The sequence below is a fragment of the Vulpes lagopus genome, chromosome 22, assembly GCF_018345385.1.
Source record: "Vulpes lagopus strain Blue_001 chromosome 22, ASM1834538v1, whole genome shotgun sequence".
Lineage (NCBI taxonomy): Eukaryota > Metazoa > Chordata > Mammalia > Carnivora > Canidae > Vulpes > Vulpes lagopus.
Window position 1 is genome coordinate 25816055 of NC_054845.1, and position 22673 is coordinate 25838727.

General features: G+C 50.5%; 2 protein-coding genes across 5 annotated transcripts in view; both read right to left on the reverse strand.

Moving 5' to 3' along the window:
* Nucleotides 1-13534, reverse strand: part of NHEJ1 (non-homologous end joining factor 1) — an 82688-nt gene extending 69154 nt beyond the window's left edge. The window contains exons 1-4 of one of the 2 annotated variants that reach the window (XM_041737720.1): nucleotides 13345-13534; nucleotides 8752-8928; nucleotides 7950-8162; nucleotides 330-468 (exon numbers count right to left, since the gene is read on the reverse strand). In XM_041737720.1, the coding sequence (XP_041593654.1) occupies nucleotides 330-468; nucleotides 7950-8162; nucleotides 8752-8928 (529 nt within the window). In that variant the 5' untranslated portion in view covers nucleotides 13345-13534. Of the gene's footprint in view, nucleotides 1-329; nucleotides 469-7949; nucleotides 8163-8751; nucleotides 8929-12802; nucleotides 13150-13344 lie in introns of those variants that run through there. The other variant, XM_041737719.1, reaches the window with a different exon arrangement.
* A 2238-nt stretch (nucleotides 13535-15772) lies between these two features.
* Nucleotides 15773-22439, reverse strand: SLC23A3 (solute carrier family 23 member 3). 3 transcript variants are annotated; one of them, XM_041737747.1, is made up of 12 exons: nucleotides 22130-22436; nucleotides 21837-21994; nucleotides 21583-21677; nucleotides 21292-21365; nucleotides 20903-21084; nucleotides 20461-20584; nucleotides 20190-20304; nucleotides 19003-19256; nucleotides 18344-18449; nucleotides 17885-18052; nucleotides 16566-16661; nucleotides 15773-16469 (listed from the first exon to the last, which is right to left on the reverse strand). In XM_041737747.1, the coding sequence occupies exons 1-12, from the start codon at nucleotides 22328-22330 to the stop codon at nucleotides 16180-16182; spliced, it is 1863 nt and encodes a 620-aa protein (XP_041593681.1). In that variant the 5' UTR covers nucleotides 22331-22436; the 3' UTR covers nucleotides 15773-16179. The 3 variants fall into 3 exon arrangements, with proteins under 3 accessions (XP_041593681.1, XP_041593683.1, XP_041593682.1); XM_041737749.1 differs by lacking the exon at nucleotides 19003-19256 and having other exon boundaries at nucleotides 20190-20237; nucleotides 20457-20553; nucleotides 22130-22439; XM_041737748.1 differs by lacking the exon at nucleotides 21292-21365 and having other exon boundaries at nucleotides 20899-20947.
* Nucleotides 22440-22673: the final 234 nt, after the last annotated feature.

The window sequence follows — 22673 nt, forward strand, 5'->3', positions numbered from 1 at the left end:
AGCTGGAGCTATGCTTCATAGGGTCCCACCCTATGTTTGTGCTGCCCTTGTACAGTTTTGTACAACTGATGGCCCCTTTCCAAACTCTTTTCTTGCCATTGCCTGGGGCAATGGCTGGACTCAGCTACAGTTTCTTTTGGCTACTTGGGTGCCAGCTGGGTCATCAAGGCAGAGAGAAGTATCACCCAGCCTCAAGTCTCCAGTTATGGCCAGTACCCAGCACCTCCTCAGGGAAGCACACCTCTAATGCAAATGACTCTCCCGTTTTCTGAGGCCCTTTGGCCACCTGTACCAGTCCCCACCCAATACCCCAAAGAATGCCCTCTCACCTCGACTCAGCACAGCCCCACTCTCCTGGTAGTCCTGGATCTCTAGATCTTTCATGCGGAGCAAGGTTGCTAGTTCCCTCACTTGGCACTGCAAGGCCAGACTCATGCCCATGAGAGGACGAACCAAATGCTGGGAGACCTTTCATGGAAGAGATATCAATCAGCCAACAGACAGTTACAGAGTACTCCCGAACACTATATTAGGAACTAGAAAAATACTGAAAAATATATGTTTTCACAGGGACTTACAGTTTCATAAGCAAGCAATCCATTTACATGGCTATAAAAACACAGTAACTAAATAGGTATGTGAAAGAAGTTCGAGGGCTTTCTTTGTAGCATAGATAAAAGGGTGGGAAAGAAGAGAGGAGAACACATGGATAGACAGCCCAGAGTGGTGATTTAAAGAGAAGGTTGTGACAGAGTTGATAAGAGAAAGGTGTGGTTCCAACTCTCTTGCAGAGACTAAGAAACAAAAGCAGAAAATCCAAGTAGGCTTCAGGAAAGTAGGTGTAGCTAAAAGAGTGTGCTAGCTGGAACATAACAGGAGACAAAAGTCAACAGAGAGCAGAAAGCCTTGGAAATTAGACCCAGCCACTGCTTACGAGCCATTTCAGGGCTGATGATAGTCCAGAATGAGAGTTTCGATCTGCTCCCACAAATGCAGCAAAGTCTAAGGTCATCGGAACAGAAGCCAGCCAGCCACCAAGAGGTCAGCCTAGAAAGGATGAAACTGGCCCAGCACACCTTGCTCTTAACAAGGTAAGAAGGACATAAGCATAGCCATGCTGCTGTGCAACTAGGATGCTGTTCTCATATAACAACATATACCTATATAGAATAATCACCTAATTCACCCACACAAGGTGTCCAGTAGCCTTAGAAAGAAAAGAGCCTTAGCCAAAGAAAATAACTATAATCAATCATCTCGGAGCACCTGTGTGGCTCCGTCAGTTAAGAGTCTGTCTTTGCCTTTGGCTCAGAGAGTCATGATCCCGTACTGGGCTCTCTACTCAGCAGGGAGCCTGCTTCTACCTCTCCCCTCTGCTTGCCGCTCTGCCTACTTGTGCATGTACTCTCTCTCTGTGTCAAATAAATAAATAAATACAATCTTTTAAAAATAAATAAATAAATAAAATCAATAATCTCTTTGTGACCAAAGGATGCTATCAGGGTTTCCTTCACGTTCCCCAAGGAGATGAGCTAAAGGAAACATTAAAAAGAAAGGCCCGAGGGGATCCCTGGATGGCTCAGCGATTTGGTGCCTGCCTTTGGCCCAGGGTGCGATCCTGGAGACCCGGGATCGAATCCCACATCGGGCTCCCAGTGCATGGAGCCTGCTTCTCCCTCTGCCTGTGTCTCTGCCTCTCTCCCTCTCTCTCTGTGACTATCATAAATAAAAAAAATTAAAAAAAGGGATCCCTGGGTGGCGCAGCGGTTTGGCGCCTGCCTTTGGCCCAGGGCGCGATCCTGGAGACCCGGGATCGAATCCCACGTCGGGCTCCCGGTGCATGGAGCCTGCTTCTCCCTCTGCCTATGTCTCTGCCTCTCTCTCTCTCTCTGTGACTATCATAAATAATAAAAAAAAAAAAAAAAAAAAAAAAAAAAGAAAGGCCAGCAGGATCAGAGGATCAGAGGTCAGCAACATTTTCTGCATGGGTCAGATAGTCAATATTTTCAGCTCAAACAGCCAATACAGTCCCTGTCACAATACTCAACTCTGCTGTTACTTCATGAAAATGCCCACAGACAACATGTAATAAATGAGGGTAGTGGGTTTCCAACATAACTTCAGAAAAACAGGCAGCAAGCCAGAGTTGGCCAACTGGCCATATTATAGGCACCCCTACGCTTCTCTAAGGACAGATCAGAAGAGAAGAGATTGGGGTGAGGGGAATATGGGCGAGAGGCAGCAGCTTTTGTACCACCACCAGGACCCAATAAATGCAGGGGGGCTGATGCAGAGCAGAAGGCCAGAAATCAAATGGAGCTGGAAACACCAGTCACTTCTTCCCATCATGCAGCACATCCCAACCTGGTCCTGGTTCCCAGTTCAGGTCCTAAGGATAAACTGAAGCCTCCAAGTACTGTTCAAAATGCAGCAGAAGTTCTGCTTTGGGGAAATTCATCTGCTCCAGACCCAACCTTCTTTCCTGGAACTATTTTGTTAGGTTTTGTCCTGTTCGAGGTGAATAGTGGAAAAATAGGTGAATCCTTGTATGAAAGCAAGTCCGTGTTTAGAGGGGCTGAACTGAAAGTAATTGCAATTGGTAACCAAGCAGCATCACCATCCCTCTGGCGGCAGCCCTCAAATAACAGAAACTCCTAAAGGTGACAACCAGCCTCTCTCTGGGAATCCACCTTAACAGCGATCTCTTTGAGTGGTGGCAAATAAACAGGAAACATAAGGAGAAACAGCTTTTAATCAATGCTGTATCTAAATATATAGGGTAATGCCATGCCAGGCACCCGAAGCTATGTACCAGACGCCAATGTCTATATAGCAAAAAAGAAAAAATAATTCAGCTTTTTATCAGTAAATATTTCAACTTTTCAAATAATTTCATAGAATTGGACTACACCACTCTGAATCATTGGGGTATAACTCATTTCTAAGTTAGATGCATGCTTAGATCAATTAATTAGGACAAGTCATGTGGCTGAAGTAATAGATTTCAAAGCAAATCCATAGATACTACAAGGATTTTCAAGGAAAAATCTTGAAGCACTTCAGGTCAGGAAGACCCCCACCCCTTCGTTTGCAGACGATGATATATGAAGAGGTGCGATTCCACAAGCCAATTCAACAGACACCTACTATGTGCCTAGTACATGCTGTGACCCCATGAGGCTTCTGCCCTCAAATTGCTCAGGAGAGTTAAGGAGGTCAGGAAGTGTGGTAGATACAGAGGCAGGAGTTGTCAATCTTTTCCAGAGGAAATCTATTTATAACACCCTCCCACCCCCACCCCCCCGACATCTGCAGATTTCCCATTGAAATGTTGACAGTCAGAGGCAGGAGAGCTGAATGGCAGTTATCAATCCCAAAATGAATCCTATCAGGTTTGGATATGGTGACAAGAACAACAGACTGGAAATTCCATCTGGGTGCTAGCCCTGGCTCTGAGAGCATCTAGATGTGAAAATGGCTTAATCCCAAGCACTCTCACGGTCCTTATTTTCTTCAAGGAAAAATTAGGGAGTCCGAGTATGTGTTCTCAAAGGTCCACAGTAATGCTGAAGCTAAGTACTACCATGTATGTTCTCGTATTTAGTCCCCAGGATTCCATAGTAAGGTTGGGACTGGTGCCTCCCCTTTATCAATGATGAAGCCAAGTCTCATAAAAACTCAATGACTTATCCAAGGTAATACGACGGGTTTTTTGTGTGGCAGGAAGAACACACATGCTTTTGTAACTCAGCTCCACCACTCTATTTGTATTACCTTGGATAAGTCATTGCGAGCACATACTCGGACTCCTTCATTTTTGAGGAGGAAGAAGGAATGAAGGAAGCTGGCTGGAAGTGGAAATGGGCTAGAAAGCAGTGATCCGAGGCCTGAGATATTTCATGATATCCTGCACAGCCTTGAGATCTTAGCGTGAACACACCACACGCTGTATTCTCTTACTCTCCTGCATGGCTAGTAGGAGTTTAGGTGTGCAAGCTCTCTGGGAGACAATCTGGCATTATTGTGAGCAATATTAAAGATACAAATATTCTTTTTTTTTTACGTTCATTTATTTATTTTTTTGAGCAATCTCTACACCTGATGTGGGGCTCACACTCACGACCCCGAGATCAAGAGTTGCACGCTCTTCCGACCGAGCCAGCCGGGAGCCCCCAAATACTCCTTGATTCAACTATTCCATTGCTAGGAAGTTACTCCTACATTTACACGTAGGAAAAGTAAATACAAGAGTAGCCACTATGTGTAACAGCAAAAGAATGGAAACAACTTAAGTGTCTACTAGTAGTGTATCGATTCAATACAAGTTGATATATGCTGTCAAATAAAACTCTATGTTACCATTAAAGAATATTAAAGCAGATTGTCCAAACAGATTGTTACAAATATTTTCTAAGTTCTATAATTAAGTGAAAAGAGCAAGCTACTGAATAGTGTGGATAGTACGCTGCCATTTGTGAAAAGGCATCCATACGCCCAGATAAGTATTTGATTGTGTGAGTACACACAACTTACATCTACACAAACCTACATATGGCTTTCCTTAAGAAGTCACAAGAAGATGGTATCAGTAGTTGCTTTAAAGAAGGAAAATAAGAGACTAGAGGGTGGAGTAGAAGGACCTATTTTTTCACTCTAGACCCTTTCTTAATGCTATTTGAAATGTTTGCCTTTTGCATGAATTACTCATTGAAAAAAAATGAAATAAAAACTATCACAAGAATGAGTAATAAACAAAAATTATGACTGTGTGACCTCACAGACACACACACAAGCCTGGAATAGTATCCGCCTACATCCTTGACAGTGTCCGCTGGCTCTAACTTTTTCCCTATAAAGCTTCCTCAGGCTCAGGGGTTTCCCTGGGCTGGTAGTCTTCTTTTTTATAATAATACGTATTTTATTTTACCTTAAAGCCTAATTGTTCACCAATTGTTCAATGGTCTCCCCAATACTGAAGCTTCTTTTCTTATTGGGGCTGCCCAATTAGAGGAATTTGCCTAGAATAGCTCGTTTTCCCTTTACATATTATTTTCTACTATAATATCATTATACAAGTTTCCTTTATAATTTGGGGGGAAAAAACTATCAGAACCCATCACCCTCCTAGAACTACCTTCTCAATCTCACTATTCTGAATTTCGAGGGCTGTGTGATGCACAGTGAGACTAGCTATTGCTAGGACTTCCCAAGGGCTCCAGGAACACTTTTTTTTTTTTTTTTTTTTTTTGGTTCCAGAACAAGCATTATTGAGGGAACAGTGCCCCCTGGTGTTACTTAGAAAAAAATTACAGGGTTTTGAACCAAAGAGGTAAACTATCTAAAGGATGGAAAATTGCACAAAAAAATTTCACAAAAATCAACAGATCAAAACTATTATCTGCTAAACACTGTTGATGGACCTCAGAAATTCAGAGGTGAATGAGAAGTTCTCCAAGCACTCAAGTCCACCTTAACTGGATTCCAAATCAAAACTCCACCAGAGGGGCACCTAGGTGGTACAGTCAGTTGAGCCTCTGACTTTGGTTTCAGTTAAGGGTCATGGCATCAAGCCCCGCATTGGGCTCTGTGCTCAACGTGGAGTCGCTTGAGACTCTCTCTCCCTCGCCCTGTCCCTCCCAACCACACACACACACACTCTCTCTCTCTCTCAAATAAATAAATAAATCTTAAGAAAAGAAATCCACCAAAGAACAGTTTCTCAAAAATATTTTGTCCCATCCACTCCGTTGATGCCAAAAGATCACATGACCTCAGGAAAACTAAAGAAAGGATATAGGAAATGATGCCCACTTGTCTTCAAGTGCTTCTGCTGATAAACCTACACCCTTAGACCTCCCATAGAAGACCTTGGCCTCTAATGCTACTGACTGAAACAGCTCTGTTTATATAAAAGGGTGGAAGGGACCAGTGGCAGTAATTCCTGCAAACAAGTTCTTACTGTTTACTCTCAAACTAATTTATTTTTTTAAAGATTTTACTCATTTATTTATGAGAGACACAGAGAAAGGCAGAGACACAGGCAGAGGGAGAAGCTAAGTACTACTTAGCTTCCCTGCGGGGAAGCCAATGTGGGACTCGATCCCAGGATCCCGGGATCATGACCTGAGCTGAAGGGAGATGCTCAACCACTGAGTCACCCCAGCGTCTCTCTCAAACTAATTTTTTTTATTTTTTTATTGGAGTTCAACTTGTCAACATTTAGCATAACACCCAGTGCTCATCCTGCCAAGTGCCCCCCTCAGTGCCCGTCACCCAGTCACCCCAACCCCCCGCCCACCTCCCTTCCCCACTACCCCTTTCCCAGAGTTAGGTGTCTCCCACGTCAAACTAATTTCTAATAAAAGCTCTGGGAGGGATCCCTGGGTGGCTCAGCGGTTTGGCGCCTGCCTTTGGCCCAGGGCGCGATCCTGGAGTCCCGGGATCGAGTCCCATGTCGGGCTCCCAGCATGGAGCCTGCTTCTCCCTCTGCCTGTGTCTCTGCTTCTCTGTGTGTGTGTGTGTGTCTATCATAACTAAATAAATAAATCTTTATAAAAAAAAAAAAAAAAAAGCTCTGGGAGCCTAGAAAGCTGTGTAAGCAGAAGACATTATCATCCTAGTCCTTGAAAATAGGCTCTCGAATCAGACCTCCCTGGGAGTAAAATTCCAGCTCATTCACTTATAAGTTAGATGACTTTGGACACATTGCCTTCAATCTTGGCTTCCTACTCTGAAAACAAGGAATAAATACTACTTATCTTGCAGGATAGTCATGAGGATCCAATGACAAATGTTCAGAAAGGTAGCTAACACTGGCACATACTCTATCCTATTGCCAGACTGATCTGAACTGGATCATGTTAAACCCCTGCTTAAAGTTTTTCAATGCAGGCACCTGGGTGGCTCAGTCGGTTAAGCATCTGCCTTCAGCTCAGGTCATGACTCAGGGTCCTGGGATCAAGCCCCACATTGGGATCTCTGTTCAGCAGCAAGTCTGCTTTTCCCTGTCCCTCTCCCTCTGATCTCTCTGGCTCTTACTCACTCAAATAATAAATTAAATATTTTCTAATAATAAAATAAACTTTTTCAATGAATCTCTGTTGCCTTAAGGATAAAATCCAAACTCATTAGAATTCTTCAAAAGCTGGTCACTGCCCACCTCATTTCCCACAACTTCCTGCAGTCATGAAATTCCCTCCCTTGCCCCACACCTATACTTCTCCCTGCCTCTCAAAATGCACTCCAGCCTAGACTGACCTGATCTTCTCCCAGTTATCCCCTCCCCATCTCCAAAACACAACTTAGAAACTATCTCTTCAATGGGGTGCCTCGGTGGCCCAGTCGGTGAAACATCCAACTCTTGATTTCGGCCCAGGTCATGATCTCAGGGTTGTAAGATTGAGCCCCAAGTTGGGCTCCCTGTTGGGCATGGTGCCTGCTTGGGATTCATTCTCTCTCTCTCTCTCTCTCTCTCTCTCTCTCTCTCCCTCTTCCCCTCCTGCTCGCCCTCCACTTTCTAAAGGAAAAAAAAAAAAAAAACTCTTCAAAAAAAGGTTTTTCAAACTTTCACTCATCCTGAGCTTACTTCAACCAAAGAATTTACCATACTTTATTCTGCTTCCTGCCTATCTTCTCACTAGATTATAAACTCCAGGAATAGGCTATTTGTTTTAGATCTGGACACCTAACAACCAATCTAAAGTGATGCTTAATAAATGTTGAATAATAAATAAAGACGCTCAATAAAGCAGGTAAACCCAAACCCTGCTCCCTTTGCAAGGAAAGGATGTACCAGTCGAGAATCTGTTTTGCCTTCTGTCTAATCAAGGAAAGTGTTCTGACTGAAGAAGAATTTCAAGTGGAATCCACACAAAAATAAGAGCACCTAAAGATTCATCTTGAAGCAGCTGGCATTCCCCTTCCCCACTCCACACTTGAATTACACTCACCAGGGAAGGGCTAGCAGGAATGCAGTGGAAATTCCAATAAAAGGGGAGACCAGAGAGTTCACTCCGCACCCGTAGTATCAGTGCCTCGGCCACATGATCACAGGTGAATGTAGCTTCGCTGGGGAAAGTAGTGTCCTTCAACAGTGGGCAAAGCAGATCATCCAAATGACAGAGAAAAGCCGCAGGTGGAGCTGTCAAGCGCTTGTTCAGCTCCTAAAAAGACAGCAGGAGTTGTATGGAGTCGGGGTGTGACAAGGAAACAGACTCCCCCCAACAGTAAAGGAAAACTCTGGCTAACATGAAGACAGCGCAGTGGAGATGAAGAGAAGACAAAAAGGCAGGAAGAGGGGGCATCCAGGTGGCTCAGTGGTTGAGCATCTGCCTTCAGCTCAGGTGGTGATCCCGGGATCCTGGGATCGAGTCCCTCCCCATGGGGAGCCTGCTTGTTCCTCTGCCTATGTCTCTGCCTCTCTCTGTGCCTCTCATAAATAAATAAATAAAATATTAAAAAAAAAAATAAACAGGAAGAGGAAAGAAGAAAACAGAGAGAGCAACTGGCCTACTTCACAATCCTACCTTGTACTGTGGGCAGCGCAAAAAAACAAACATAAGGACAGAAATATGGAAAGATCCCAGGGCTTTAGGTGGAAGGGCAGGCCATTCACTGGAATTGTCTCAACCTGATCTGACCTCCCTTGGCCACCTACAAGCCCACAAGCTGGTTGATGTGAATACACCCCAACCCTCACTAAGAGAAATTATATCCACACCGCCCCCACAGCAGTACTTCTCTTCAACTTACCTTGGCTCGCTGGCTGACCACACTAGCATCCACCTCTTCATGCCACACCTGTTGAAGATCTGAAACCAGTAAGGCGTACCCCTGCTTGGTGATATAAGCCTTGACCATGAGGGAGTTCTCGGCAAGTTGTAGCCAGGCCCATGGCTGCATCAACAGGCCCTGCTCCAGTTCCTTCATCTGCAGAAAAGCCTTAATTTAGGAAAGTGGCCCCACAGTCTGGGGATGAGGCACCACTTAAACAGTTCTATATCAAATAAGTCTTGTGAAGGACTCCTCCCTAAGGAGATGGAAGGCATGGATTTACATTTTACACACAAACACACACACACACACACACACACACACACACACCATCCCCTGCCCCACCTTACTACCTCCTGGCTATGAAAAATCTATTTAGAATTCAATTTTTCAGGGAAGTGAGCAGCGGGGCCGGCTGACAGTAATAGGGCCGAGCGGCTGTTCACAGAGCAAGTGAAGATGAATGCCAGAGGACTTGGATCTCAGCTGAAGGAGAGTATTCCAGTTACTGAACTTTCAGCAAGTGGACCTTTTGAACAGCATTATCTTCTTCGTAAAGGTCTCCCTTGTGTGAAAAATGAACTTTTGCCCAGTCATCCTCTTGAATTATCAGAAAAAAATTTCCAGCTCAACCAAGATAAAATGAATTTTTCTACACTAAGAAACATCCAGGGTCTGTTTGCTCCACTAAAATTACAAATGGAATTCAAGGCAGTGCAGCAGGTTCAGCGTCTTCCATTTCTTGCAAGCTCAAACCCTTCATTGGATATTTTAAGGGGTAATGATGAGACTATTGGATTTGAAGATATTCTTTTTTTTTTATTTTTTTTTATTTATTTATGATAGTCACACACAGAGAGAGAGAGAGCGAGAGAGAGAGAGAGAGAGAGAGGCAGAGACATAGGCAGAGGGAGAAGCAGGCTCCGTGCACCGGGAGCCCGACGTGGGATTCGATCCCGGGCCTCCAGGACCATGCCCTGGGCCAAAGGCAGGCGCCACACCGCTGCGCTACCCAGGGATCCCCTGAAGATATTCTTAATGACCCATCACAAAGTGAACTAATGGGAGAACCACGCTTGATGGTGGAATATAAACTCGGTTCACTGTAATCTGTTGTGCCGTTCATGAAAATAGCGGGGCTGCATGTTGTTTATAGTCATCTTTTTACTATAATTTGATGTATACAACATTAAAAGTACTGACACATGAGAATTTTTGCCTAAATAGTATTTGTGATCATTTGAAGTGATTTAGTCTTTGGTTTATGGCCATGTGACAATTGAAGCACTAAAGGGAGATGATTTTAAAACTCCCAGTTTATATGAAAACAATAGCCTTCTATGTGTCTTTCAAAAATTGTTGTTAATGAGTATTTTAAAATTGTACAGGTTTCAATCCAGCCTGTTTTCTGGGTATCCCATAAATTTAACTTTGATTACCATTATCAGCAGTTGAGTCTACAACCTTCATAGTAGCATCTCAGAATAAACATCTGTAATTGATTTCAGTGGTAACACTCCAAATTAAGTACAGAGTAGGGTATTTATATTTTACCTTGTTTCAGTATAGCCTGTTGATACTTACAAGAAAAATATTGGATTTATTGATGCTATTTTAGAATTGTAGCTAGCTATTTGATTCTTTCAGTTTGAAAAGTATAATAAGTTCACAGGTTTTGATTTTGGTCTTGTCTTTAAAATGAAAAATCAACCAGCATATGTTGATTACACTGTTGTAATGCATAGATTTATATATCACAAGATGAGTAAATTGAAAAAATTAGAATATTCATGTACACACTATGTATCCCTGAACAAACTCCATAATTATTTAAAAATAAATCTTCACTATAAAAAAAAAGAATTCAATTTTTCAAATTAAGTTCCTAAAGGGCATGTCTTTCTTCTATAGTGGTTAAGCCTCAGCATATTAGTCTTAGTATTTCTGCTTTCTAACAATATAACTTAATGTGGAAACCTAAACCATTCTTTACCATATCCCTAGTAAATATGCCAATGCTAGCCTTTCCCAGAACTTCTAGAAGATACAGTTCTTGTCTTATAAAACATCTTCATAAGTGTCGTGAGCAGGAAATTTAAATTATCTGATCATTATCTAGAAATAAAACTCCAGAAAATCTGATTTTCAAATACACACACACACACACACACTCTCTCTCTGTATATATATGTATGTATATTCTCTAAATATTTATATACACATAGATACATTCCTGAAAAGAGGGATTCTTAATCTAGAGCCTATGCATGTGAATCTTCTGGAATTACCAGCAAAATCTGTGTAGACGTGCATATAGCCATTTGGGACGAAGAGGTCCATAGCTATGTCAAATTCTCAAGGGAATCAATGACACAAATAAAGAGCTAATAATCTGTGTCCAGAAGCAAACAAAGAAAAGCCCCAAATCCCATTTCAAGAACCTAGATGACTAAGAAGTCATAAACACAAGACACAGCATTTCACAGAGATAGAAACAATTCATTAAAGTCGGCTTCACTCATCCCCCATATCCCAACCCAAGTACAGCCATGGACAACATCATGCCCTGCTGTACACCCTGGAAATCCTGGAAACCAACTTTTCTACTTCAACGACTATGTTTGTAGTTTTAACCTAGTAGATATTTAGTGACTATGGCTATTTTGCAGGAAGTTTGGTCATTTTTTCTGTGTGTGGGGGGGAGCAGGGGGCAGAGTGATACCATTCTCTTCATTTTTTTCAGTCTATAAATACAAAGTGAATGAAATTCCTTGCATTTCATTCACACAGCTAACATAGTTCTGTTCCTCCAGTCATTCTTCCAACCATAATTTAGCTTTTGAAGTATGGCCCTGTAACAAAACTTCATGTGTGCAGCCCATAGTTGGGTGAAAAGTAAATATGTACAGCGATTTTTATTTGCAGCAGCCTCAAAACCTTGTGTTTGGAGGATGGGACGACAGTCGTTTCCCACGGGGAGGAGATCTTGGAATGATTAAGCCAATCCTCACTAGAGTTCCACATTGCCAAAGGTCACAGATTCAGGGAACAAATGAGGTTGCCTGTCCCCGTAGGACTCTGCAGGGTGCTCCGTAAGAGTGACCCAAATTGGGTTGATTTCCCTGGTCCATCACTTTGGAAAGCCTGGGAGCTCAAAACCCTCAAACTGAATTGGTTGGGTTGTTTGTCGTTGTGGGGTTGTGTTTTTGTTTTGTTTTGTTTTTTGGTCCTGTTTGGGGGACAGGGGAGGAGTTTATTTATTTGTTTTAAAAATGGGATACCTGGAGGGCTCAGTGGTTGAGCGTCTGCCTTTGACTCAGGTCAGGATCCCAGAGTCCAGGGATGGAGTCTCGCATCAGGTTCCCTGCAGGGAGCCTGCTTCTCCCTCTCCCTGTGTCTCTGCCTCTCTGTGTGTCTCTCATGAATAAATTTAAAAAAATTAAAAAATAAAAAATGTATTTATTCGAGAGAGAAAACAAGGGGGAGGGGTGGAGAGAGAAGCAGACTCCGCATTGAGAAGGGAGCCCCAATATGGGACTGAATCCCAGGACCGTGGGATCATGACCCCAGCTGACAGCAGACGCTTCACCCACTGAGCCACCCAAACACCTGCGAGGGAAGAATTTAAAAATGAGTGAAAATATCAGTGATGGTGACAAAACATGAGAGACACCTAACTCTAGGAAACGAACAAGGGGGTGGTGGAAGGGGGGGGGGGGTGACTGGGTGACGAGCACTGGGGGGGACACTTGGCGGGATGAGCACTGGGTGTTATGCTATATGTTGGCAAATTGAACTCCAACAAAATAAACTTAAAAATTAATAAACATAAAATTTTAAAAATTAATTAATAAAATTTTTTTAAAATGTGCCCGAGATCCACAGGCCCCATAGGAAGGTCTGAGACATTCAGCTCCAGACCTGGCGTTGGCTGCGCCCGCCCAGCGCGTCCCACTGAGTCCAGGGCTCTGTACCCCGTCCCGTTTTTCCCTTCGGGGCCGTCCCTAACCGCCACGTTACCGACATTCACCCGATTATTATTCTTGAACGACGCAGAGGGCCCGAGAGCCATCCGGAGCCCCGGGCCCCCGGAGCCCCCGCTCCCGGCGCAGTTCCCCCGCCATCCTGCAGGGGGCAGCCGGCCCGCGACCGCGCGGGCGGAGCCGCACCCTCCCCGCGGCGGGGCCCGAGCCTCGCGCCCTGTACGCAGCGCCCCCACCCCCGGGGGCCCGGCCGGCGCAGTCGCCCCCGCCTTCGCTGCCAGGGCCTTCGCCGTCCGCCTTTGCTCGTCACAACCGGCGGCCCCGGGACGCGGCTCGGGACCCCCCGGGGTAACGAAGCCGGCGGCCCGCCCCGGGGACCGAGGAGCCCCCCGCCGGCGGCCCCCCAAGCCCCGCCTCGCCGCCAGCAGGCGGACTGCGCACGCGCGGCTCCCGCGCCCCGCCCCGCCCCGCAGGCCCGCCGCCGCCCTCCGGGGCCGCCAGCCCGAGCCTGCGAGCCCGCGGGGTCCCCGCGGCCCCTCGCCGCGCCGCCCCGCCCCGGGCCCGGCCCCGAGGCCCCGACACCGCCTACCGTGAGCGGCCGCGACAGCTCCCGGCCTCCCCGCTGCAGGCCGGCCCGCGCCAACCCAAAGGCCTAGAGTGGAGGCCTCTCGGGCGGGGGGCGGGGGACGGGGGGCGGGGCCCGGCGTGGGCGGGGCATCTGGGGCTCCGGGCAGGGGAGCGGGAGGAGCGCCGGGGGCCCGGGGAGGAGCGCTGGGGCTGGGGAGCGGGAGGAGCGCCGGGGGCCCGGGGAGGAGCGCCGGGGGCCCAGGGAGGAGCGCCGGGGGCCCGGGGAGGAGCGCCGGGGGCCCGGGGAGGAGCGCTGGGGGCCCGGGGAGGAGCGCCGGGGGCCCAGGGAGGAGCGCTGGGGGCCGGGGAGCGGGAGGAGCGCCTGGGGCCCTGGGAGGAGCGCCGGGGAGGAGCGGGAGGAGCGCCGGGGGCCCGGGGAGGAGCGCCGGGGGCCCAGGGAGGAGCGCTGGGGGCCCGAGGAGCGGGAGGAGCGCCTGGGGCCCTGGGAGGAGCGCCGGGGAGGAGCGGGAGGAGCGCCGGGGGCCCGGGGAGGAGCGCCGGGGGCCCAGGGAGGAGCGCTGGGGGCCCGAGGAGCGGGAGGAGCGCCTGGGGCCCTGGGAGGAGCGCCGGGGAGGAGCGGGAGGAGCGCCGGGGGCCCGGGGAGGAGCCCGGGGAGGAGCGGGAGGAGCGCCGGGGGCCCGGGGAGGAGCGCTCGGGGCTGGGGAGCGGGAGGAGCGCCGGGGGCCCGGGGAGGAGCGCCGGGGGCCCAGGGAGGAGCGCTGGGGGCCGGGGAGCGGGAGGAGCGCCTGGGGCCCTGGGAGGAGCGCCGGGGAGGAGCGGGAGGAGCGCCTGGGGCCCTGGGAGGAGCCCGGGGAGGAGCGGGAGGAGCGCCGGGGGCCCGGGGAGGAGCGCTCGGGGCTGGGGAGCGGGAGGAGCGCCGGGGGCCCAGGGAGGAGCGCCGGGGGCCCGGGGAGGAGCGCTCGGGGCTGGGGAGCGGGAGGAGCGCCGGGGGCCCGGGGAGGAGCGCCGGGGGCCCGGGGAGGAGCGCCGGGGGCCCGGGGAGGAGCGCTCGGGGCTGGGGAGCGGGAGGAGCGTCGGGGGCCCGGGGAGGAGCGCTGGGGGCCCGAGGAGCGGGAGGAGCGCGGGGGGCCCGGGGAGGAGCGCTCGGGGCTGGGGAGCGGGAGGAGCGTCGGGGGCCCGGGGAGGAGCGCTGGGGGCCCGAGGAGCGGGAGGAGCGCCGGGGGCCCGGGGAGGAGCGCTCGGGGCTGGGGAGCGGGAGGAGCGTCGGGGGCCCGGGGAGGAGCGCTCGGGGCTGGGGAGCGGGAGGAGCGCCGGGGGCCCGGGGAGGAGCGGGAGGAGCGCCGGGGGCCCTGGGAGGAGCGCTGGGGGCCCGAGGAGCGGGAGGAGCGCCGGGGGCCCGAGGAGCGGGAGGAGCGCCGGGGGCCTGGGGAGGAGCGGGAGGAGCGCCGGGGGGGCCCGGAGAGGAGCGCTCGGGGCTGGGGAGCGGGAGGAGCGCTCGGGGAGCGGGGCGGTGCCCCTCAGAGGCCCTGCACAGAGCCCGGGAGGGCTCCCTGGATGTGGCCCTGTCGGCAGCTCAGGTCACTTACCGCCCCTACCTGTCCAACCAATTTTTTTTTTTTTTTTTTTTTTAATGAGGAGGGGCGCATGCCTGGCTCAGTTAAGAGTCTGCCTTCAGCTCAGGTCATGATTTCAGGGTGCTGGGACCAAGCCCCAAGTCCACCTCCGAGGTCCTTGCTCAGCAGGGAGTCTGCTTCTTCCTCTCCCTCTGCCCTCTCCCCTCAAACAAATACAATCTTTATAAATAAATAAATTTTTTAAATGAGGAGGTTGAAATTCACTAGATAATCTCTCTGGTCCTCGCGCACTCAAATTGTTTGAGGGGGTCTTCCCCCACAAACCCCATGGTCGGCCTTCATCCCATATTTCTCCTTCTGCTTAACCCCATGCGTGTGCCCCGTCACCACGGAGAAACCTGCAGCCCCACAACTCATTATCTACTCTGTACAACTGATGGTTTTGTTTCTGCTGAATACCTGGGCCTGAAATAGTCTCCACATTCACTTTCCACAACCCAAAATCCTCCTCGTGTCGAGGCCAGCCTCAGTGCCACCTTTGTTTGCCCCTATCCATGGTCAGAATTCATTGTTGCTTCGTTTTTGCTCCCATAGCATTGTTTTAATGTTTATTATAGACTGCCTTTTGCCTTAGATTTTAGTTAGTGATTACATAAGTCTTTTTAAATGGTAAGTACCTTAAAGAAGGCAGGGACTGTGTTTTATCCATATCTGTAATTCCAGGACCTTGCACATGGGAGACCTTTTCTTTTTCTTTTTTTTTTTTTTTAAGATTTTATTTATTCATGAGAGACACAGAGAGTGAAAGAGAGAGAGAGAGGCAGAGACACAGGCAGAGGGAGAAGCAGGCTCCATGCAGGGAGCCCCATGTGGGGCTCGATCCCTGGACTCCAGGATCACACCCTGGGCTGAAGGCAGGTGCTCAACCCCCAAGCCACCTGGGCGTCCCATGGGAGGCCTTCAATAAATATTTCTTAAGTGAATGCTGGGGTTCGACTATAGATAGTTCACATGCAGAATCTCATTTGTTCATTCCTGGCCCACTAAACCATGGCCCCCGCCTGAAGTTAGGCCTAATTAAAAGAAGGAAAGGCAACACACTTATCGAGAAATGAGCTTTAGATGGGCCCATTTCCCACACACATACACACACACACACCTCTACCCCTCTTTCTAGGAGAAATTAGAACCTGGGAGCTGAGTCTCCAGCAAGCTGGGAGTTAGGGCTAAACTAACCAGGGCAGGAGTAGGAGTCCTGGTAATCACTGGGACCCAAGTTCTCTGCTAGACTCAGGACACTGCTCCCCAAAGCCAGGCAACAAGTCGGCTGTCTCTCCTGGCTCAGAGGGCCCTCCTTCCTCATTCCCAGGATCTTCAGGCAGCGGGCAGAGGCAACGGAGGGGCTGGGGGATGCAGGGATGCAACTTTTGGATGGGGAAAGGAAGCTCGTACTCTTTGGCACCCTTCTCCCTGGACTTCTCAGGCATCTGAGCCTTTGGGGCAGCAAAAGGAGATGGCATCCCTTGACCTAGGCCTCGCTCAAGTCTTGTACCTGCAAAAGAAACGTTGGTCAGGCCATTGCCCCATCCAGGGAGTGAGAACATCCTGGCTACTCCCCCCACTGTGCTGGGGCCTGGCCTCAACTTACCGGGAATGGTGTTCTCTAAGAGGAAGCCCAAAAGTCCTGCCAGGAAGATGGGCTCTGTGAGCAGCGAGCGCAGTAGCACATCCAAGGGGCTCCAGCCTACAGAGGGTTGGGGCCAGGCAAGAGGGGAACTCTGATCCGATGCAGGGTCAAAGAATCTATTTCTATACCTAAATCTAAATCTCAGGCTGAGAACAGATCTTTCTGAATTGTTATCTCGTCTCCCCCGGCCTTTGCCCCCCTACTCTGTATTTCCCTCATCTAGGCCCTTCCCACAAGATCCCAGCCCATCATCCTGTCTTCTGACCATCCACAGGCCCTCCAGATATATTTTGATAGTTCCAGGCTCTGGAAAGTTTGATATTAAAAGCCCCAACCATGGGGCACCTGGATGGTTCACTTGATTAAGCAGCCGACCCTCGGTTTTGGCTCAGATAATGATCTCAGGGCCCTGGGGTCAAGCCTGCTCCCAGGCTCCCAGCTTAATGCGGAGTCTGCTTGTGGACTCTCTCTCTTCCTCTCCCTTAGCCCCTCCCCCCACTAGCACCTTCTCTCTCCCTCTCTCTAAAATAAAAATAAATCGATCTTACAAATAAATATATAAATGCCCCAATCTTGCTCCCCACTTCTTACCTTCCATGCTCTAGCCTGGTTTTCTCAACCTCAATACTTACTGACATTTTGGACCAGATAGCACTTTGAGGGGGCCTGTCTTGTGCATTGTAGGATACTTAACAGCATCCTTGTACCTACTAAGTGCCAATAACAATCCCCTCCTTTTTTTGTAGCAACCAAAAATGTCTCTGGATATTTCCTGCAGGGGGAAATCCTCCTGTTGAGTGCCACTGCTATTAGCTAGGCTGCACTAACAAACTAGGGTATTTGCTGCTCCCTGGACATACCCTATGACTTCTTACATCTAGGCTGTTGTTTATGATGGCTCCCCCATCGGAAACAAGCTTCCTCTCACTAAATACGTTCAGATCTTACCATCCTTCAAACCAGCGAAATGTTACTTTCTCCGTAAAACCTAACTTGGATCATCTTAAACAGAAACTCCAGGAGCACCCCAGCTCCTTATCTGACCCTTTCCTGTTATAGCTGTACATAGCTCTTCTCTCTTTTACTAGACTGTAACCTCTGGAGGCACCTTTGTATCCCAAGGGGCTTATCTGATGCTTGATAAATATTTGCCATACGAAGGGATGAACTATTTACACCGCAGCCTAGGAAAGGGTGTGGGACCTGGAGTCCACAGAGCCTCCAAGCCCCGAAGCCTCCAGCCCCGGGTCTCCTCCTCCTCCCATCCCTCCTCCTCCCACCTGTGCTCATCAGGACCGGGGCCTCCCGAAGCCATCTTGGCAGCAGCAGGGCCATGAAGATGGAGAAGCCAACAATGAAGACATTCCGCCCAGAGTCAATGTCAGCCAGGTGGAAGCTGGAGAATCCAGTAGACAGAACCACGGCCTGGGTCACCCCAAGTACCCCACCTGTCTCGTAGGGAAGTAACCAAGGGGGTTGGGAAGGGCTGGCAGGGCAGGGAGGACTGCAGGGTGGGGCAGGTTGGGATGGAGACAGACAACTCATTTTCCAGTTACGCCAGAAGCCCACTCAAGAGGCCAAGACGTTGGGCTGGGGAAAATGATAGCTCGCTGCTATCCGTGTCAGGGGGGCTGTTCAGAAAGAGAGGGTGCCCGCCAGCCTCGAGCAACCAGCTGGGCCATCCTGGAGGGGGAGGGGAGTGCTGGTTCAGTACCAGACCCGCTGATACGTCCACTCACCAAGCACAGGCAGTGGGATGGCGGTGAGGAGCTGGGCCAGCCTCGGGGAGAGCCCAAGCCCCACGCACAGCAGCCCCGCCAAGTGTGCCACTCTCCGAGATCCCGCCTAGGGGGAGGAGACATGCTGGAAGACACAGCCACCAATTCAAACAAAACTCTTCAAAGTTTTTGCCTGGCTGGCCCATCTCATCGTTTAGATCCCAACTCAAATGGGACCCTTCCAAGGACTCTACCTGAAGGGTCCTCCTTTTCTCAACCACTATCCCACAACTACCCTGCTTTGTTTTCTTTTTTGTTTTTAAAGACTTTATTTTTAATTTTTACCCGCTTTGTTTTCTTGATAGCACCTATCACTCTGAAATTATCTTACATTTTTCCTTAAATTGTCTGCCTTTCCCTCTCTGAAGTGCCCAAGAGAGCAGGGACTTTATAAGACTTGATCTCACCAACTCCCAGCCCAGGGAACAGAAGGAATGGAATGGTGGCTTAGTGTCTTCCTCACACTCCTAGCCCCTTTCCACTTCTAGGCACTTCCCTAAATGAGATGGTTGAGGTGGCGAGTGTGACAGAGTGCAGGACGCAGGTGGCAACCAGGCGGCACGAGTGTCCCCCCATCGCCCGCATCTCCTGCTCCCCTGCCCCCACCCCCACACACATACCTGGATAAGACTCACTGTGCCCACGTTGGGGAAGCTGGATGCAGTGCCCATTGGGCTCCCCAACATCCCGGCCAGCACACTACCCAGACCCTCCAGGCTCAGCCCTCGACTGCACGCATGTGGAGGGGGCGAAGGCAATTGCAACAGCCGGCCACACAGGGCATAGCAGCCCAGGGAGCTGGTGGAGGCTGCCAAAGCCATGGAGATGCCTGCAGCCAGAGCCCTGGGTGTCAGCAAGGGCCAGGTCCACTCAGCTGGGGAGGGAGAAAGAGCTGTGTTGGGGCCAGACTCAAGGCTGGAGCACCTCCCTGCCTCCAAGGTTTTGTGCCATAGGAATTCTTGAGACCCCATTGTCTTTGAAGACAATCTCTTGCGACAAAACCAATAAACCCAGGAGAAACTCATCCCTTTACCATGGTCTACAAGGCGTCATGTCTCACCACACTCTGCCTCACTCCCTTCACTCCAGATATACTGGCCTTGTTTCAGGCCCTTTGTACTAGGTGTGTTGCTGGCTACCACAGGGCCTTTGCATGTGCTGTTCTCCCTCCTAGAACACTCTTCTCCCTGGCCTTCACTCTTTTAGCTCCTACTCATCTCTCACATCTCAGCTCAGAGATCACTTCCTCAAGAATACTTTTCCTGATCTCTCGAATACAGAGTCTCCATGATAAGCTGTCATTACACAAGGTATCTCCCCATTGTCACACTTACCACATACAATTTTACATTTACTTGGGTGACTATTAATCAGGATCTGCATTCCCCAGCAGATATAACCTTCAGGGGTATCGGTACTGTGTCATATTTATCACCACGTCCCCTATCACATGCCCAGCACAAAATCAGCACACCACAGACCTCTGTTAAATCGACGAATGAACAACTTTTGTACACAACGCCTCAAAAGCAATTTGTATATGTAGGTCACCAACTCAAATGCCTGTGGGGGGAGGTAGCACAAAGGTGTAAGTTGGGTAAGGAGTATCAACAGGGAGCGGTGGGCCTGCAGATGTCTCTTCACACCCCCAAAAAACACCCGTGGCAAGGGGCTGCCATTGCCCCCCTCAGACTGGCAATTTCTCTCCCCCGTGTGTTTTGAGAAAACACAGGATTTAATTCAGAAATGAAATTCCCTAAATCTTGAGTCCAAAGAAATGAGGATGGAGGACGAAGAACGAACCTACCTGGGTGAGGCAGCCAGACCCATGGTGCCTTGGGGGACGCAGCCAGCTCTAGAGGGATGAGGTGCAGCCCCAGAAGGGCAGAGATGATCCACACACAGGCCACCGGCACCAGTACCTGAGGGGCAAAAACTGAGGCAGGAAAGAACCCCTCCCCCAGAACCTTCCAGGCCAGCCTTTGAGGGGTAGACAGAAGCCAAAAGATAGCAGGCTGAGCGAGCATTCTATGCCATTCCTTCTCCCCTCATCTGCCCCTGGCCAGACTCTCACATACCGAGAAGAGCCGGAAGACAGGAATGGGAGTGTGGGGTGAAGAGTTTGAAGCTGGCCGCCAGGGGCACTGGGGTACCTGGCAGGAGCCCAGGTGCTGAGAACAGACCACCACGAGCAGGATAAGCCTAGGGGAGAGAAGGAGTTTTAGGAGCAAGAGGAAGCAGGCCTCCTGTGCCGGGTGATAGAGGTAAGAATGGAATAATTCGTTAAAAGGGGTCCCAGAGAAGAGAGGAAGGAGGATGTCTTGGGGGGAGGTTAGCGGGGGACAGTGTAAAAGCCAGGGAGGCCAAACGAATCCAGCCAAAATCCTGGATTCCAAATCCACAAGAGACTGGCCCTGCTCAGATGGCTGCTGAGTTGGGTAGGGCCAGCTGCTCTCCCCCCGCCCCCAGGTCCCGCACAGCCCACTGGTCACCACCCCACACCTCTCAGGACTTACGTACAGCAAGGCCAGGCCCCAGTGAGTAGAGCAGAAGAGGGCCACCTCCCTGTGGGCAGAGAACCCTGCCACCACCAGGCTGGGGGCCAGCACCAGGGGCCCACAGTGGGGGAACAAGTGGCCAGGACCCCCCAACAGCCCCAGCGTGCCCTGCAGCAGCCCAGATACCACCACAGCCCCGGACACCTGGAGGAGCCAAGAAAAAGAACAAAGAGGGAGCATACTGCTCAACGAAGTTGACTTAGACCTGGACTTCTTGATGAATTCTTGGGGGTGGGCCTCTGCCCTCGCTCCTTCCCCCAGACCATCTCAGTCCCCACCAGCTGGAAACAAGAACCGCCTCCACCCTGCCATCACCTCCAGCCCTCCTGCCTTCCATCCCCAGGCACTCACCTCTCGGAGAGAAGTGTTCCAGAGCGCCAGGCCAGGGCAGCCAGGCCCCCCACACCGGCGCAGCACAAGGGAGGCTGGGACAGGGACAAGTTGGGGGTGTGGAGAAGACAGCGGTAAGCGGGACAGAACCCCAGTGTTCTACAGTCCTAGCTGGTGCTTGGCACAGCTCCAAGCCCCCACAGCCTGGTGGTTCCCATCCCTGCCCGCTCTCGATCCGGCACCCATGTACACCCGGAGGCTCAGATTGGCACCCCACCCCACCCTCACCCCTTGCCCTGGCTCTGTGCTCACAGTTTCCAGGGGTCTGGATGGCCAGAGGTAGCTTCTGGGTCAGCACCAGAGCAGGGACAAGGAACTCTAAGGATGGAGCCTGGACAAGAGGCAGCCTGTAGGAACAGCAGCCCTGGCAGGTCTGGAAACGCAGCAGCTGAAAGGACTCCTCAGGCCTCTCCCACACTCACACGAGTACACACACACACACACACACACACACACACACACACACGTGGGACCCCGCCCCCTTCTCTTCAGGGAGTTCCCCTCACCTGCTGCCGATCCAAATTTGCAGGATGGTAGACACACCACAGGAAAAGAAGCTGGAGGCCAAGAGCTGGGCAGGGGAGGAAGAGAGCTCTCCTGGCGGGAGTCCTTGAAGCAGGAGCAGGTGGGAGGCACAGAGCAGAGAAGCCAGGACCAAGATATGCTGCAGGAGGAGGAATGGGATGGGTGGTCTTCAGGAAAAAGTGTAATTACCCCTTGCCAGAGGGCTTCTCAGGTCACACCTATCCCCCCAGAACTCTTCTTCAGCCAGCACCAACTCCTACACCTCTGCTCCTACCTGCAGAGCCAGAAGACAGCTGAGGCCCCAGGGAGGAGGCCCACACTGAGAAGCCCAAAGGTGAGAGGAGGGATTTTGAACAGCAGACTGTGGTGGCGGCAGCGGTGATGGCAGTGGTGATGACGACAACGGCAGAGGAGCCAGGGCATCCTGCAGGTCCATGGATCGGAGTTGGATAGGATGGTGGGGTGATCGGCTCATGCAGCCCTGCTCTCTTCTTGTCTTGGCTGTCCTGGGCCAGAGCTAAGTAGAGAGTGTAAGAGGTCAGAGTTTGGATGAAGTTAGCTGCTTGGTGTGGGGAGGGGGTAGAGGTGTCAGTGAAGCGGAGCGAAGGGGTGAGGGATTTGGGGCTGGACAGGCCCTTTCACCTTTGCCCAGCTCTTGTGCAAATTCCATCACCCATTAACTGTGGAACCACATTCTAGACCCCTCCCCCCAAGAATCTCCATCTAGATCCCCTGTTCTACGCTCTGCAACGCGGAGAGGAGGGGTTGGGAGAAGACGTATCAAAGATCCTGGGGAAGTTTTACAGTGTTCCCTCCTC

What these genes read in the sequence shown, in the direction of transcription:
- SLC23A3 (XM_041737747.1), bottom strand. Translation starts at nt 22,330, where the DNA reads ATGAGCCGATCACCCCACCATCCTATCCAACTCCGATCCATGGACCTG. An exon ending in CAAATTTGGATCGGCAGCAG is followed by an intron (nt 21,678 to 21,836) that starts GTGAGGGGAACT and finishes CTGTTCCTACAG; the next exon opens with GCTGCCTCTTGTCCAGGCTC. An exon ending in CATCCCACTGCCTGTGCTTG is followed by an intron (nt 18,053 to 18,343) that starts GTGAGTGGACGT and finishes CCTACGAGACAG; the next exon opens with GTGGGGTACTTGGGGTGACC.